This window comes from Musa acuminata, chromosome BXJ3-11 (genome assembly GCF_036884655.1).
Source record: "Musa acuminata AAA Group cultivar baxijiao chromosome BXJ3-11, Cavendish_Baxijiao_AAA, whole genome shotgun sequence".
Classification (NCBI taxonomy): Eukaryota; Viridiplantae; Streptophyta; class Magnoliopsida; order Zingiberales; family Musaceae; genus Musa; species Musa acuminata.
Window position 1 is genome coordinate 19,474,053 of NC_088359.1, and position 18,859 is coordinate 19,492,911.

Here is an 18,859-nt window from a genome sequence, read left to right on the forward strand (position 1 = left end):
AAGATATTCGTTTGTTGAAAACCAATTTCAGAAAGTGCTTGACTTTAGAGTAAAAGAACTAGCAGTTAACTTAGAAAGTAATAATAGTAGTAAAAAACGGAATAGAAATGAGCACACCAGAATTTATAGTGGTTCGATCATTGTGACCTACATCCACTTTCGATTCCTCCTCCATCGAGGTCACCAGCATCCACTAATGGTCTTCATTCAATGGGTGAAGATCAACCACCCTCCTTATAGTGCTTTCTCCTTTTCACGGGTTTTGAAGATAACCCTTAAAAGGCTCACACATCTTTTGAATGATCATAACACTAGAAAGGGAGGATGAGGACTTTTAGCACTTTTACAATACTTTTAACAACCCAAGACTTCAAGATATTTTTCACACTTTCATGCTCTTTCATGCAGAAAAGGGTGAGGTATTTATAGGCTCCAATGGCTTCAAAATTGGAGTCATAAAGTGTCTCATCACAGATTTCCGGGGTACTAGTGGTACCACCATCATTATTGGGCGATACTACCGCCTGTAGACTAATACTGGGCGGTACCATCGTCTGACAGAGCTCGGACACTAAGCTTTGACGGTACCATAATTCATAAGGAGTTTTGAAAAGTAATGGTACCATAATTATAGCGATACCATAATTCATAAGGCTATATTCGTTCAACATGGTTCTTGTCATTTCTTGTTAATTTCTCATTTTTCTTTCTACTACTCCATTTTGTTGAGGATTTCTCGGAGTAGAAAAATTATGGTTGTATCCATTAGATTCACAAAAATTTTGGAAATCATGATTTTGAAATTTGCTAATGTGATCACTTTGAATTGATGAAATCATAAAACAATCACTTTTGTATGCCAAGAAGTATGTCCAAGTATATCTATTATAATCGTCCACAATTACAAAGGCGTATTTGCTACCTACTAGGCTTGATGTATCAATTGGTCCAAATAAATCCATATGGATCAATTACAATGGTCTATAGGTGCTTATTTGATTCTTTGGTTTGAAACTACCTTTTATTTATTTTCCTAGTTGACATGCATCACACACATTGTCTTTAACGAACTTAATGTTAGGAATACCTCTTACAAGTTCTTTAGATGAGATTTGAGAGATTAGTTTCATGGTAGCATGACCTAATCTCCTATGCCAAAGCTAAGCATCGTCATTCAAAACTGAAAAACACATTTCATTACAAAGATCATCAATGTCAATAGTGTATATATTATTTTATTTTAGGGCAATCATAGATGTGTTTTTGTGTGGTTTTTCAATAATGCAAGCATTGGATTCAAATCTAATGATGCATCATTTTTCACATAATTGACTAATGCTCAAAAGATTATGCTTTAAGCCATCAACCAACAACACATCTTTAACTAAAAAGTTGGATTTGTTACCTATAGTTTCTTTGCCAATGATTTTACCCTCATTGTTGTCTACGAAGATGACATACCCTTCGCCTAGGCTAGTGAGCTTAGAGAATTGAGATAGATCTTCGGTCATGTGTCTTGAGCATCCACTATCAAGGTACCATCTCTTGCTCCTAGCTTATGATGGTAAATATTTCTACAAAAAAGGGTGATTTTTAGGTACCCATTTGACCTTGGGTGCCTCAAAAATTGGTCGACTTAACTTATCAATTTGCATGGAGTTCTTTACGGTTTCTTTGGAAACCCAAATCAATTTGTGTGGACTACATCTCTTAAACAGACATTTATAAGCAATATGTCCGAGTTTGCAACAAAAGTTGCATTTGGTGCGGGGTGATACATGCAATGTAGGGCCTTTAACAAAGGTGGTTGGATTTTGGTGAGAGCTATTCATAAATCCGATTTTGCCTCTTCTATGAACGTGACCTTTATTGGCAAGGATCATGTTCAAGGACTTGCTACCAACTTCAAATTTCTCTAAGGTTTTATGTAGTTACAAATTTTCCTTTTTAAGCATTTCTAATTCATCACATTTTGTGCAAGGAGCTAAACTATCATCATGTTCAATTTTTAATCTATCGAAATCATTAAAAAGAGAAGCATACTCCTTTTTTAATAGTTTATACATTTTACTAACTAATTTACATTCATCAAATAATTCATGAAAAGCACTTAAAAGCTTATCGAAAGATAAATTTGCATCTAATGAACTACTTACCTAATCTCCGATAGCCATCAGTGTATAGTGAGTAACTTGCTCTTTATTGGTTGGCTCCTCTTCTTTGGATGCACTTGAGTCGTCCCATTTTGCTTTAAGCAATTTCTTCTTATTTGGTTGCTTCTTCTTTACGACATTCGCTTTTGAAATATCCCGGCTTCTTGCATTTGTAGCATATAACTTGTTCTTTCTTGGGTTCAATTTTATTTTTTGTGTTATTTTTAACTTTATTCCTTTTTATGATTTTTTTTGAACCTTTTTGACAAGAGTGCCAAGTCATCATCGTAGTCCTTTTCACTTGAACTTTCTTTCAAGTGATCTTCATGAGTTATTAGTATCATATCCTTCCTATTCTTTGGAACGTTGTTCTCAAGCTCTTCATGAGCATTACAAGTCATCTCATAGGTCATTAGTGACCCAATAAATTCTTCGAGAGGGAAGTTATTTAAATTCTTGACCTCTCGAATGACCATTACTTTAGGGTCCCAACTCTTTGGAAGGGATCTCAAGATTTTATTAACAAGTTCAAAGTTCGAAAAACATTTGCCAAGAGCTTTTAAACTATTGATGATATCCGTAAAACGGGTGTACATGTCAACAATAGTTTCGCTTGGCTTCATCCGAAATAACTCATAAGTATGAACTAAAAGATTTATCTTCGACTCCTTTACTCTACTAGTGTCTTCATGAGTGATTTTGAGTGTATGCCAAATATCAAAAGTCATTTCACAAATAGACACTTGATTGAACTCATTTTTATCTAACGCACAAAACATGGCATTTATAGCCTTGGCATTTAAAGCGAAAGTCTTCTTCTCCGACTCATTCCAATCGTTCATTAGAAGAGAAGATTTTTGAAAGCCATTTTCCATAATATTTCATAACTCAAAATCCATAGAAATTAGAAAAATCCTCATTCTAGTCTTCCAATATGTGTAATTAGTCCCATTGAACATTTGTGGACGTGTAATTGAATGACCCTTGTTGTCGGCAAATGCCATCTTTCTTGGGTTTTAAACCAACGAGAGTGACCTTGCTCTAATACCAATTGTTAGGATCAAGAGCGGCATTGAGATGGGAGGGGATGAATTAATGCAGTGAAAAAATCATCAATTTTGTAAGATATTCGTTCGTTGAAAACTAATTTCGGAAAGTGCTTGACTTTAGAGTAAATGAACTAGCATTTAACTTCGAAAGTAATAGCAGTAGTAAAAAGCAGAATGGAAATGAGCACACCGAAATTTATAGTGGTTCGTTCATTGTGACATACATCCACTTCTAATTTCTCCTCCGTCGAGGTCACCGGCGTCCACTAATAGTCTTTCTTCAATGGACGAAGACCAACCACCCTCTTTACAACACTTTCTCCTTTTCACGGGTTTAGGAGATAACCCTTACAAGGCTCACACCTCTCTTGAATGATCAGAACACTAGAAAGGGAGGAGGAGGACTTTTAAAACTTTTACAACACTTTTAACATCCCAAGACTTCAAGATATTTTTTACACTTTCATGCCCTTTTATACATAAAATGGTGGGGTATTTATAGGCCTCAATGGCTTCAAAATTGGAGCCAAAAAGTGTCTTATTCTGAATTTCCAAGGTACTAGCGGTACCATCGCTATTATTGGGCAGTACTACCGCTTGCAAACTGACATTGAGCGGTACCACCGCTTGCAGTCTAGGTAGTACCACTACCTAACAGGGGCGGTACCACCGCTTGGCAGCATTAAATGCTAGCCGTACCATCGCCTAGACCACCTGGGAAATTGAGTCACCAGGCGATGCCACCACCGACCATGACTTCATGTGCTGAATGGGCTGTTCAACCAGCCCAGTACAGCTATATTAAGGGCCTAGTTTGCCCCTAACTAAGTTAGTGGGATTACCTCCTAATCCTAACTCAACTTAAGGTCTAACTATGATAATTAAGACATTTAAACAAGCAATCTCTATCCAGTATGTCGATTGTTCTTTCGGTGATCTTCCGACGAATCTTCTCGACGAACTTCCAGCGAACTTCCGACGAACTCCCGACAAACTCTTAGCGAACTCCCGACGAACTCTCGGCGAGCTTCCAGCAAACTTCCGGCACATCATCCAATCTTCGACATATCGTCCGATCTTTGACTCCGGCCCAACATCTGCTTTATGTCTTACTACTTTCGTAGTTAATCCTACACACTTATCTCAACATATAGATTAGATCAAATACTGTACCAATTGATTTTATCATCAAAATTTGAGATTCAACATAAGGATATCTTGTATGAGTACTCTATTCTTTAATACCAGACTTATAGGTCTAGAGGTTCCAGATCTAGCACAGTCGGTCATCAGGAGTGGTAGCCAACCTTATGATGACTATTGAGTGTCAATAGTGTTGAATCTCGGATTTTGATGATGAAGTCAATTGTCATTTGTTGTCTAATCTATGTGTTGAGATAAGTGTGCAGGATTAACTACGATGAAAGTTAGACAAGCAGCAGGAGTTGCGCCGGAGTCAAGTTCATGATCACGTTGGGAGTTCGAGAGTTCGACGGAAGTTCGGACGGTCGTCGGAGGTTCTGCGAGAACAGATCCGAGAAGCCCAGAAGCTTGCCAAGCGAAGCTCGTCGGAACTCGCCAAGTGGATCATCGCAAAGTCCAGGAGTTTGCCGGAAGTCCGTAGGAGCATCACCGAGGGTTCATCGGATGATCGACGGAAGTTCGCCGGAAACTCGCCGGAAGAAGCGATTGACGCACCGAAGCAAAGCTACAGAAATTGTCTTAGATCTAATCGTAGTTAGCACGTTGATTAAGTTGAAAAATGGGAGGTGATCCCATTAGCTTAATCTTGGGGCAATTGGGCCCCTGAAAGATTGAAATTGGGTCGAATGGAGCTAACCATTCGGACCCTGATTGCACCAGGAGGTGCAACCGCCTAGGCCAGGAGGTGGCACCGCCTGGGCTAAGCCTCCCAGCGAGACTGGGCGGTGCAACCGCCCCAGCCAAGAGGTGGCACCGCCTGAGCTCAGTCTTCGAGCTAGACTGGGCGGTGCAACCTCCTTGACAGAGAGGTGGCACCGCCTGAGCTCAGTCTTTGAGCTCTGGCAGAGAGGTGCAACCGCCTAAGTCAAGAGGTGGCACCGCCTGGGGCTCAGTCTCCGAGCCAGACTCAGGAGGTGCAACCGCCCCTGACACAGAGGTGCAACCGCCTGGGCTCAGTCTTCGAGCTCTGCCAGGCAGTGCAACCTCTCTAGTCAGGAGGTGCAACCGCCTGATCCCAGAATTCCGGGATTTGATCGTTTTGAGCTCCAAATTTGAATTGGGTTGGGGCCTATAAATACCCCACCCATTCAGCACTGAAAAGATACAGACCTACACTGAATTCTTGATCTTTTCTGTGATTCTAAGAGCTCAAATTTGTGTAAAGTCCTAAAGTTCTCCTCTTTCTGTTCTTCAAGTTTGAGTTGTAAATAGAGGAGAGAAAGGTCCTGTAAGGGTTGTCTCCTGAGCCCATCAAAAGGAGTGAATCAGTAAAAGGGCAGTTGGCCTTCGCCTATTGAAGGAAGGCCTCTAGTTGACGTCGATGACCTCGTCGGTGGAGGAAGCCAAAAGTAGAGTAGGTCAAGACTGACCGAACCACTCTAAATCTCTGGTTTGCGTTTATTTTGAGCACTTTATCATTACTACAAACCTCCTACATAGCTACTGCTCTCTGCTCCTTTACGAACAAGTTTCTAAGTGCTGATCTTTCCGAATCTGCATTCAGACGTAAATCGGTGTTTTCATACATTACAGTTTACGATTACGTTTTGTAACTGCAAACTGTCTTCTGCGCTTTTACGAACGAGTTTCTTTACAGATTACATTTACGTTTTGATTCTATTTATAACTGCAAACTATCTTCTGCAATTTTACGAACGAGTTTCAAGGTTTAGACGAAAATCTGCATTTAGACGTAAAACTGCATTTAGACGTAAATCGGCTTTCCTCGTACAATCATCATATTTCAGTTTACGTTTACGTCTTGATTTCAACTGCATACTGCCTTCTGCGAGTCTACAAACGAGTTTCAAAGTTCAGACGTAAATCTGAGTTTAGACGTAAATCTGCGTTTAGACGTAAATCTGCTTTTTGCAGATTACTTTTTGAGCTGTACAATAGCAGCACACTGTCTTTATACTTCTGCTTAAACTGCGCTTAGACGCAAACTGTGTTTAGACGCAAACTGCGCGTAGACGCAATCTGCGCTTAGACGCAAACTGAGCTTAGACGCAATCTGCATTTAGACGCAAACTGCGTTTAGACGCAAACTGTGTTTAGACATAAACTGCACTTAATCATAAGTAATCTTAGAATCGGCTTTTGCATCAAAATAGTTTTTATCGAACGAACGCAGCTTTCGTTTTTAATCGCTGAAAGATTTCCGCTGCACTAATTCACCCCCCCCTCTTAGTGCTCTCGATCCTAACAATTGGTATCAGAGCAAGGTTAACTCTCTAACGGATTAAAACCCAAGAGAAATGGCATACGCCGGAAACCAAGAGGGGCATTCTATTACGCGTCCACCCATGTTCAGTGGGATGGACTACACCTACTGGAAGACCCGAATGAGGATCTTTCTTATTTCTATGGATTTTGAATTGTGGAATCTTATCGAAAACGGATTTTCGAAGTCTTCTCTTCCAATGATTGATTGGAATGATTTGGAGAAGAAGGCTTTCGCTCTTAATGCAAAGGCTATGAATGTCTTATTTTGTGCACTTGATAAAAACGAGTTTAACCGTGTTTCAACTTGTGAAACTGCATTTGATATTTGGCACACACTCGAAGTGACCCATGAAGGCACAGGTAGAGTAAAAGAGTCAAAAATCAATTTGCTGTTACATTCTTTCGAACTTTTTCGGATGAAACCGAGTGAAACCATTGGCGACATGTTTACCCGTTTCACGGATGTCGTCAATGGTCTAAAAGGACTCGGAAAGAGCTTTTCGGATTTTGAGCTTGTTAATAAGATACTAAGATCCCTTCCTAAGAGTTGGGATCCTAAAGTCACTGCTATTCAAGAGGCAAAAGATCTGCGAAATTTCCCTCTTGAAGAACTAATCGGGTCATTAATGACCTACGAAATGACTTGTAAAGCTCATGAAGAGCAAGAAGACATCCTTCCAAAGAACAGGAAGGATATGGCACTCAAAACTTCTGAATGCCACTTGAGAGAAAACTCAAGTGATGAGGACTGTGATGATGACTTGGCACTTCTAACAAGAAAGTTTAAAAAGTTCTTTAAAAGAAACAAGTTTAAGAATGATGCAAAAAATAAACTTGAACCCAAGAAGGACCAAGTAATCTGCTATGAATGCAAAAAGCCGGGACACTACAAGAGTGATTGTCCCCAAGTCAAAAGGAGAACATCAAAGAAGAAGGCGCTTCAAGCAACATGGGATGACTCGAGCGCATCCGAAGAAGAGGAGTCCAACACCAAGCAAGTTGCTCATTACGCCTTAATGGCCATCGAAGATGAGGTAACAAATTCAATAGATGCAGATTTATCATTCGATGAATTATTAAATGCTTTCCATGAATTGTTTGATGAGTGTAAGACTATCAGTAGTAAATATAAATTGCTAAAAAAGGAGCATGATAGTCTTATTTGTAATTTCGATAAGTTAAATGCTGAACATCATGATAGTTTAAGCCCATGCATAAAATGACATGATCTAGAAACTCTCCAAAAAGAAAACTTGCTACTTAAGGACACCTTGAAGAAATTCGAGGTTGGTAGCAAGTCATTGAACATGATCCTTACAAACAAGGGTCACGTTCCCAAAAGAAGTGGAATTGGATTCGTGAGAAGTCCTCACCAAAATCCAACCACCTTCATAAAAGGCTCCATCTTACATATTCGACATCAAGACAAATGTAACTTCTGTTGTAAATTTGGACACAAGACACATTGTTGTTCATTCAATAAAATAAGTTCAAACAAATTGATTTGGGTTCCTAAAGGAACCATGACAAATTCTATGCAACATGATAAGAAATGTAGATCTATTTGTGAGGCACCCAAAAGCAAATGGGTACCTAAAAATCATCCCTTCCTATAAAAACATTAAAATTTTAGGCTGGAGCAAGAAATAATATTCTGCTCCTTGATTCTCGATAGTCATAAACCAAGAGTCAAAAAGGAACTCGCAACGCTTAAGTAACAAGTGGAAGTTATGAAATCACAAATGCGACTTGGATACAACCTTATTAGAAACATATGATTCCCAAATTCACATATCCCCTTGATCTTCGAACCCGTCAACTCTATCATCTACGAATTAATTCTTGTATCATGAAGAAACTAAATATGTCATGATCTTAAAAGGGATACCAAACAAACTATCAACATACGTACGACATACGCACGTTAAAAGATCTATCTTGATCGTACAAGAGCTTCTTCCTTAAATAAAAACTCATACGAAATCACGTAAGAAACATTAATTGCTCTGAAATGAAAAACTCTCCTCAAGGCAAAGGCTCCCTGATCAAATCACATTAGGTGCTTACTGGCTGCAGGCGGTGGCACCTCTCCAACTAGCGGTGGCACCTCCAGCTACCATGGGTTGCCAGCGGTTGCACCGCTCCAGCCAGAGGTGCAACCGCCCGCAACTCTGCCTTTTTAAACCCACGCTAGGGCCGGCCGTGGAACCGACCCCAACTCACTCCCATTTCCTCCTCTACTCTTCCAAGTCTCCTCCATTCTCATTTCACTCCTCTAAGCTTTCCAAATACCTCCCATTTCGGAGCAAAACATCAAGAATCCTTCCTTCTCTTGAAGATTTCACAAAGGTACTCTCTAAGAAGCCCTTAAATTCTATTTTGTTCTTCATTTACTCTTGCTCATCATCATCCCTCTAAACAGCAGTAGTTATGGGATCTAGAAGATCCTCAAGGGACAAGGGAAAGAGGAGATTAGTAGAAGAGTTTGATTCCACCCTTTTCGATTCAAAAAACCATGCTGAAAAATTTCCCTCTTTCGAACTTAGAAGTATCAATAAGGGAAAATGCGTAGATCTAAATGAACTAAGAGACTTAGAGACTATCTAATGGTTTGCAAACCTAGATCTACTTCCAATCTTGCAGATTAACGAACCCATCTATCCTAGGCTAGTTAGATTATTTTACAATAACATACAAATAGATGATGAAGAAAGGATGTCCACCTATCTTTTAGGACAACACATCTCAATCACTGATAGGTTCATTTGTGATATGATAGGCATTCCCATAAAAAGCATAGGACTTTACTTTAGAGGATCATGGGATGATGAAAGTATTGGAACATCCTATGTTGAAGCCTTAGGAACAATCTTTGCCAATCCTAACATAGCATTGGTTCCTAAAAGTTGTGAACATCTACTGCCTTTGAACACTAAGATACTTCATCATATCATGACTAGTATAATTCTTCCTAAACAATACCATCATGATGAAGTAAGTCAATTAGAATTAGAAACTATGTACTTAATCATGAAGGGACATGACATCTGTCTTGGTTATCTTATCCAACAAATCATGTTAGAATTATCTAAGAAAGATATGATGCTCCCATATGGTAGTATAATCACAAGAATAATAAAAGCTTACGACATTCTAATACCACCAGAAGAAGAAGTAATGAAACTAGATAGATTCAGCATAATAAACAAAAATCTACTTCACCGACTAAGATGTTACTATAGAAACGGTAACTGGGTTAGAATCCCTAGAAGGACTGATCACCCTCAACCTAAACCAGAACCACTAGTATTTAGGGGTACCCAATCTCCTCCGACCCTTCCCTTTGAGGAAACACATCCAGTTGAGCAAACTCATACATCCATCGAAGAAATTGGGATTCGAATGGATCGATTCGAACAGAGACAAGAACGGATTGAACAACGACAAGATCAAATCCTATCTGAGCTGCAGCAAATTCATAGTCAATTTGACTCCTTGTTTAGGCACTTTAATTTTCCACCTCATCAATGAACTTGTTGAACACCTGTTGTTGTTGTAAACTTCTTATGTTACTCACTTCTGATGTGCTAGCTGTAAACATCTATCTTGCGCCTTGTGGTAAAAGTTATCTCAGATTTTTATTGTATCATTACTGTTTGGTATGTGATGTGTCCAAATTAAGAATTTTGTGCTTTGAAACTAAAAGTTTTGAAAACCTTGTGCTTTGATTTCATTCAGAATTAGGAATGTTGATGTGTCCGAATAGATAAATTTGTTAAAATTATTTTTCAGACTATATTGAATGATCAAATCACTTGATTGCCATGTTTCTATAATTATATGTGAAAATCTGCAACAAAATCTTGTCCGAATGCATCTTATTTATTTGAATGCTATAAAACAGATTTTCTCGTACACCTTCATGAAAAATAAGTTTCTGAAATAGATTTGATGAAGTGATTCATGTGTATGTATTCTATCCTGCAAAATCTTTACATAGACAATGGATTATAACAAAAAGGGGAAGAAGTATTTAAAGCAATCTATGTAAAATTCCTCTATAAGCTTGCTATTATTATTTTCCTGGTATCATAATTACTATGCTTTTTGTTGATGACAAAGGGGGAGATATATGAATTGATAAACACTGCCATGATTAGAAATACTATGAGTGATACTATAAACACTGCTATGATTATGCCATCCTTGCATCACCAAGAGATATATGAACATGTGCTAAAGTTTGCATTTTGCCCTGACTTGATATCTTATCATGTGAAGAAAATGCAAAACTTGCTAGAATATTTCAAATGTGTGCATCATGTAATAGTGCTTCACAGCTTTATATGATAATGTTCAAACTACATGATGAATAGTTACAAACACAATCATACAAACTTGATGATGTATGTCAAGCCTTGACATCATCTTTGAAGAGATACATCATGATGAGTATCATGATGGGAGTATTGATAAGTTTAACTGATCTAACTTATCAATACGTCACTTGAATTCTTAGGTCTTGAATTCAAGGTTGACTTATCTCAACTATGGCATATAGACAGGGGGAGTTAAGGATAACTCCATTATCAATTGATTGTCATCATCAAAAAGGGGGAGATTGTTGAATCTCGGATTTTGATGATGAAGTCAATTGTCATTTGTTGTCTAATCTATGTGTTGAGATAAGTGTGCAGGATTAACTACGATGAAAGTTAGACAAGCAGCAGGAGTTGCGCCGGAGTCAAGTTCATGATCACGTTGGGAGTTCGAGAGTTCGACGGAAGTTCGGACGGTCGTCGGAGGTTCTGCGAGAACAGATCCGAGAAGTCCAGAAGCTTGCCAAGCGAAGCTCGTCGGAACTCGCCAAGTGGATCATCGCAAAGTCCAGGAGTTTGCCAGAAGTCCGCAGGAGCATCACCGAGGGTTCATCGAATGATCGACGGAAGTTCGCCGGAAGAAGCGATTGACGCACCGAAGCAAAGCTGCAGAAATTGTCTTAGATCTAATCGTAGTTAGCACGTTGATTAAGTTGGAAAATGGGAGGTGATCCCATTAGCTTAATCTTGGGGCAATTGGGCTCCTGAAAGACTGAAATTGGGCCGAATGGAGCTAACCATTCGGACCCTGATTGCACCAGGAGGTGCAACCGCCTAGGCCAGGAGGTGGCACCGCCTGGGCTAAGCCTCCCAGCGAGACTGGGCGATGCAACCGCCCCAACCAGGAGGTGGCACCGCCTGAGCTCAATCTTCGAGCTAGACTGGGCGGTGCAACCTCCCTGACAGAGAGGTGGCACCGCCTGAGCTCAGTCTTCGAGCTCTGGCAGAGAGGTGCAACCGCCTCAGTCAAGAGGTGGCACCGCCTGGGGCTCAGTCTCCGAGCCAGACTCAGGAGGTGCAACCGCCCCTGACACAGAGGTGCAACCGCCTGGGCTCAGTCTTCGAGCTCTGCCAGGCGGTGCAACCTCTCCAGTCAGGAGGTGCAACCGCCTGATCCCGGAATTCCGGGATTTGATCGTTTTGAGCTCCAAATTTGAATTGGGTTGGGGCCTATAAATACCCCACCCATTCAGCACTGAAAAGATACAGACCTACACCGGATTCTTGATCTTTTCTGTGATTCTAAGAGCTCAAATTTGTGTAAAGTCCTAAAGTTCTCCTCTTTCTGTTCTTCAAGTTTTGAGTTGTAAAGAGAGGAGAGAAAGGTCCTGTAAGGGTTGTCTCTTGAGCCCATCAAAAGGAGTGAATCTGTAAAAGGGCAGTTGGCCTTCGCCTATTGAAGGAAGGCCTCTAGTTGACGTCGGTGACCTCGTCGGTGGAGGAAGCTAAAAGTGGAGTAGGTCAAGACTGACCGAACCACTCTAAATCTCTGGTTTGCGTTTATTTTGAGCACTTTATCATTACTGCAAACCTCCTACATAGCTACTGCTCTCTGCGCCTTTACGAACAAGTTTTTAAGTGCTGATCTTTCCGAATCTGCATTCAGACGTAAATCGGTGTTTTCATACATTACAGTTTACGATTACGTTTTGTAACTGCAAACTGTCTTCTGCGCTTTTACGAATGAGTTTCTTTGCAGTTTACATTTACGTTTGGATTCTATTTATAACTGCAAACTGTCTTCTGCAATTTTACGAACGATTTTCAAGGTTTAGACGAAAATCTGCATTTAGACGTAAAACTGCATTTAGACGTAAATCGGCTTTCCTCATACAATCATCAGATTTCAGTTTACGCTTACGTCTTGATTTCAACTGCATACTGCCTTTTGCGAGTCTACAAACGAGTTTCAAAGTTCAGACGTAAATCTGCGTTTAGACGTAAATCTGCTTTTTGCAGATTACTTTTTGAGCTGTACAATAGCAGCACACTGTCTTTATACTTCTGCTTAAACTGCGCTTAGAAGCAAACTGTGTTTAGACGCAAACTGCGCTTAGACGCAATCTGCGCTTAGACGCAAACTACGCTTAGACGCAATCTGAGCTTAGACGCAATCTACATTTAGACGCAAACTGCGTTTAGACGCAAACTGTGTTTAGACGTAAACTGCACTTAATCATAAGTAATCTTAGAATCGGCTTTTGCATCAAAATAGTTTTTATCGAACGAACGCAGCTTTCGTTTTTAATCGCTAAAAGATTTCCGCTGCACTAATTCACCCCCCCCCCCCCCCCCCCCCCTCTTAGTGCTCTCAATCCTAACAAATAGATGATCATCCACTCTCGATGTTATGAGAGAAATATCCCATGTGTTATTGCTCAGACAAATCCCTAGTTAAGGTCATTCGGATTGAGAGATAAAGAGTTCTCCGGGAGAATCCGATTAGAGCAAGACTCGAGTAGAAACCGTATGGGTCTGACAGCACTATGCTTGGTATATGGTCTCTGAGATATTAGATAGATGAAAGACTATAAGTATATAGTAACTGGTGACAGACAGGTCGAATGAATTGGATTTCCTTGTATTGTCTAGAGACTGTGGTGTAGTGACATAATACGTCCGCAATCGATGAGTCGAGTGAATTATGGAGATAATAATTCACTGAGCCAAAAGGAGTTCTGACAAGTATGACTCATGACCAGCTCGATATTGGGTCTTAAGAATCACACACATATGGTAGGCATTACGATGAGTAGAGATTCGAATATGAGATATTCGTCGAAGCTCCTATCTTATTGGATATCTAATAAGTCGTTGAATTATTAGATCCTATGGATGAGATCTAATAAGAGCCAATGAAAGATTATTAAAGAGAGATCCATTAATCTCCTAGAGATATGTATGGATACACGATATCCCTAGGTAACACAATCTTTCATATACATAGTTTTAACTTTCACGATTTTTGTGTATCAATCTTCACACGATGACGAACATATGTTTTGGAAAATTAAAGATTTTATTTTTTATGTTCTTCTACTGCACTATGTCGCTCCCAAGATTTCCCAACAAGAAAAACATAGCCATATATTATAAAGGTCAAATTAGCGTCCCTTTGGAGTTCTTTGCCGCTCTCTTAGCATGATAGAAGATATGAATTGGAGTATCAGTTATCCTGTAAATTTAAATTGTTAAAAAGAGATCCAATATATATATATATATATATATATATATATATATATATATATATATATATATATATATATATATATATATATATATATATATATATATCTCTCTCTTTATTTGTATATTATGATGTTATAAGGTGACTTAGGACTAATTATATATTATCCCTTATATTTGAAACCTATTAGTATTATATTTTAACATCATAAGGAAAACACACATGACACAATGTGTTAGATCAAGTAATAGATAAAAAGATACTTTCAATATCCCTTTCACTTTCGTGAGATATTAAAATTATCTTTTTACTAATAAAATTATTATTTTATCGATCACTTTTGTGTCCAACATGTTGTATTTTTCATCAATACAACTAACTTGACATTAGAACAAATAAGATTATTTAATTTATTTTTAAAATTATAAAAATTTAAATGTAAATTTTTTAAGTACAAAAACGGTGATATTGATAAGATCCAAATATGTAATTCACAAATAGACATATTGTATATCAACGAGATCATACGAAATGCCAATAACATCAATAACAACCTTCTCTCACGGTCCCAAGATTGCTTCCCTCTGCAGCACTAGCTTATTTTGCAACACACAACATTAGATAGAACTCGGTGCTAACCTGAAGCATATTTTTCATGAAGAGTAACGGGAAACAGAAGCTAATCTCGAACACGATTGGAGAGTGATGGCTGTGAGGCACCTAATAAGAAGCTGAAGAGAAGCTTATTGAACCTGTTGGCGTCCTCCATTTGAGGCAGGTGGCCAGTATTCTGCAATACTTCCAACCTCGCGTTCTCTCCCAAACGCCTGCACTTGTTCATCTGATTCATATTAACTCACATCACCATGTCATCAACAGGGATGATTACCTTGAAGGCAACAGGCAAACACTCACTTTTGCAGTTCGATCGCCTTGGCCACAGGGAAGATCTGATCATGCTCTCCCCAGATGATCAGAACTTGCTGTAAGAGACAGGAATTAGAATAACTTAAATGATGAGCTGAGTCCGTGCAAGGATACGGTAATATTTATCACCCGGGGAAGAGGAGTGAGGTGGAACTCATCTTTGTTGGCTACGGTGACTCCCTTGATAAGCTCCAGCTTCTCCTCCAGGTTATCGCTAAATAGATTCTGTTAAGAATATAAATCAGGTTATAGCTCATCCACTAAATTTCTTAGATGCAATTAAAATGATTAGAAATTTAATAAAATAATCAAAAGAGTAGGTCTCTGTTTAAATCTTATGCGAGTCATATGTAATTCAGGTGGTGTTTGGCATAACTTGTGCCTTATGTTCTTCTTTTCTAATAGCATGAAAAGCATTTGTACAAAGACATGCTTGGTGCTCTTGCATTTGTGCATTGCTCTTTAGAAAGAACTTGCAGAAGTTCCTAAATTTTCAGGAAAAAAAAAGAAGTCCGAATTAGGTAGAAAGTTGAAGAATAGCGACTTCAAGGAAAAAATCCAAATGGGATAAAATGATGATGATACTAAGCAACTTTCCCAAACAAAAGAATAAATAAAACGTAAGTATTTTTTGTATTTGTTTGCTTCTAAAAATGGACTAAAGAATATAAACGCATTGACAAAATCAGAGACAGTTATGTCCAATTAAATTCCTAATATTCAAATTTTGGTGATAGCCAAGTCAAAATGACATCAAATCTCAGTGAACATAAGATGGACAAGATTGAACATTATCATTGTCAGCAGATGTTAATCATTGTCTAATTTCAACCTTTGAATGGGCTCTATTTTTATGAGCTGAAAAAGACATGGAAAGCAAAACAAAAGAATGCTGTATACACGTCAACTTAAAGAGAGTTCAGAAAGAAAATATAAAAATAATTAATCATTCACTTGCTCCAAAGTATGTATCTCCTAATATTAAAATTAAAGATTCCTCTTCAAAAAGTAAAATAATGATAATGATAACAATGATGATGATGATTGTTTTAGTCTCAATAAACAACTGCAAAGACTAAATGTATCCTTTTGTTGTCAGGAATGATAACAAAATCGTAGGTCTCCCTTGATGTAGAATCCTTCTGTTCCATGAGTGCAAAACTCAGAGTGGAAAAGGTATCCGAATACAACATGGCTTCAGGAGATGAAACAAAATATTAGATAAATTAATCACATGCTACGATCTTAGCAGCAGAAGATTCTCCTAAGGAATTCCACGTTACAGAAAAAGATTGATTGCTGTCAACAGACCGCTAACTCTTCTGACTCCAGACTTGTCCTTGGTTATATACACATGCATATATGTCATGTGCGTCTAATAAATAACATACGGAATTCAATTTATAACGTGTGTACCGATTGCAATCGACGCTCTGGTAATTTCTTTAGCCGCCAGATCATGAGAGCGGTGACAAAATGGTGTCTGTGGGATCCACGGAGATGTCTCACGCAAGGCTCGATAAACCATAGGAAGAGGTCCTTCCACTAGCCAGCAACGCCTTCGGGACCCACAACTACGCCCAATGGAATTACACCCCCCCCCCCCAATCGGTCTGTTGTCTCGTCTCGCTCGACCAACTTGCGACAACTGGACCCCACAATTTTTGCCCGTCAGCCACGTAAATTCCGTGACTTAAGTCACGAAAAAAAGTGGATATAAAACAGATTTCCCCCAAATGGAGAAAAAAAATTGGATTATATATATATGATTGATTTTAACAAAAAACTCATTTTTTGGATATTTCTCAAACCATACCCTTCATTTTAATTTTTCTTTAATTATATTTTTAATTCAAAAACTATCCAAACTGTCGCTCCTGTACTTAAGTCAGGTAAACTATCCAAACTATCCAAGCCACGTAAATTCCGTGACTCAAGTCACGAAAAAAAGTGGATATAAAACAGATTTCCCCCAAATGGAGAAAAAAATTGGATTATATATATATGATTGATTTTTAAAAAAACTCATTTTTTGGATATTTCTCAAACCATACCCCTTCATTTTAATTTTTCTTTAATTATATTTTTAATTCAAAAACTATCCAAACTGTCGCTCCTGTACTCTTCCACCATTGTCATTGTCACCTCTGTCGTCGTCATCGCAACCCGCACCTCTCTCTCCTCCTCTCCCCTGCTTCCCTGTCATCTGCCCTTTTCCCTTCTTCCTCCTTCCCCGCCATGTCCTCCCCTCCGTTCCCTTCCCACCTCCCAACGTGGACGGCGGGCGGTGAACAGAAAACGATAGCGACTGGTAGACGACGAGGTGGAGGTGGAGGTGGAGGTGGAGGGGTAATTTTGGTATTTCCTGAATTAAGGATACAGGGTCTAGGAAAAATGAAAATGGGCGATATGGTCTGTAAAATACCTAAAATAGGGACATTTACCTGTAGCATGTCCCTGAGGATGAACTCAGGCACGAACAGAGGCGGGCGGTAGACGGCGAGGCGGGCAAGCCTCCTGAGGTCGGCGGTGGTTCGAGGGAGGAGTAGCTCGTCGATGCTGCGCGCCCCGCCGGCCCGCTCCAGCAGCGCGCGGTCGTCGTCCGGCCCCTTCAGCACGTCGGAGCTGGCGATCACCACGCGCTCCACCCACTCTGGGCCCAACGCCCGCGCTACATGGTACGCCACGAACCCCCCGTAGCTAGTCCCGGCCACTGACACCCTCGCCCGGTGCGGGGGCCCGACGCCGAGCACGGCGAGAAGACGGGCGATGGCGGCGGCCTGGAAGGCCTCGGACCGGATCGGGGACCGAGTGGTGGATCCGCCGAAGAATAGGAGGTCCGGCACGACGAGGTCGAAGCGAGCGGCGAGGTGCCAGATCTGCCTGCTCCACTGCCATGTGCCCCGTGGCCCGAAGCCGTGGATCAGAAGGAGCGGGGGCGTCGCCTTCTTTTCCTTCGATCTGATCGCGGAGGAAGGGGGAAGGAGGGATGACGAGATCCAGCAGTGCACGGTGGTGTCGTCATCGAGGGCGACGGTGTGGGGGCGGAGACCGGCGGCCTTGTAGACGAGGTGGATCAATAGATCGATCACCCACACCATGCTAAACCCCATTCCCTCTTTCTCTCTCTCTTCTCAGCGGGCACAAGGTATTTACATAGCCTAGAATAAAGGAGAAATTTAAGAGAGGACAACAGAGACGGCGAACAGTTATAGTGGCCGTTGGTTAGGTGTCATGGAGGGCATATAGAGAAAGTAATTGGGATTATAAGAGAAAATAAATTAATGAAAACAAATAATAAATTGGAGATGGTTTAGATAACGAATTAATGTTAACAATATGTTTCGTTTAGATTATGATAAAAATGAAAGAAATGAATGATATATGTGCGTATTTAGAATTCATGATCTAAAAATAAGATTAAAGCAAGTTTAAAAAAAATTAACTACATAAAGCGCCCTTAATGATCTGACATTCATAAAGAAAATTTAAAGGATATAAATGCCAAATGTGCTAGTCAAATGATAATTACAAAAGGCAAGTAATAATCCTTTCAAAAATTACAAATGTTAGGGGGGGGGGGGGGGTTACATTTAAGTACTGTGGGGGTTGTGATCATTTAATCCTATTCAATTGTGTACGTTTAGCATATTCTTGGCCAATGCATTCCTAGAATAAATTTCAAATAAGGCCCACCCTACTATGCATATGCTTCCTTCCAAAGGCCTCTCCGGT

At 39.8% G+C, this 18,859-nt stretch overlaps 1 protein-coding gene across 3 annotated transcripts; it reads right to left on the reverse strand.

Annotated features, from left to right (window-relative positions):
• Positions 1–14,684: 14,684 nt before the first annotated feature.
• On the reverse strand, positions 14,685–18,404 carry LOC103973465 (uncharacterized). Of its 3 annotated transcripts, none has more exons than XM_009388040.3 (4): positions 17,569–18,404; positions 15,254–15,349; positions 15,113–15,180; positions 14,685–15,024 (listed from the first exon to the last, which is right to left on the reverse strand). In XM_009388040.3, exons 1-4 carry the CDS (start codon positions 18,235–18,237, stop codon positions 14,877–14,879), a joined length of 981 nt encoding a protein of 326 aa, XP_009386315.1. In that variant the 5' UTR covers positions 18,238–18,404; the 3' UTR covers positions 14,685–14,876. The 3 variants fall into 3 exon arrangements, with proteins under 3 accessions (XP_009386315.1, XP_009386316.1, XP_018676966.1); XM_009388041.3 differs by having other exon boundaries at positions 14,914–15,038; XM_018821421.2 differs by lacking the exons at positions 14,685–15,024; positions 15,113–15,180; positions 15,254–15,349 and adding an exon at positions 17,132–17,489 and having other exon boundaries at positions 17,569–18,339.
• Between the last annotated feature and the right edge of the window lie 455 nt (positions 18,405–18,859).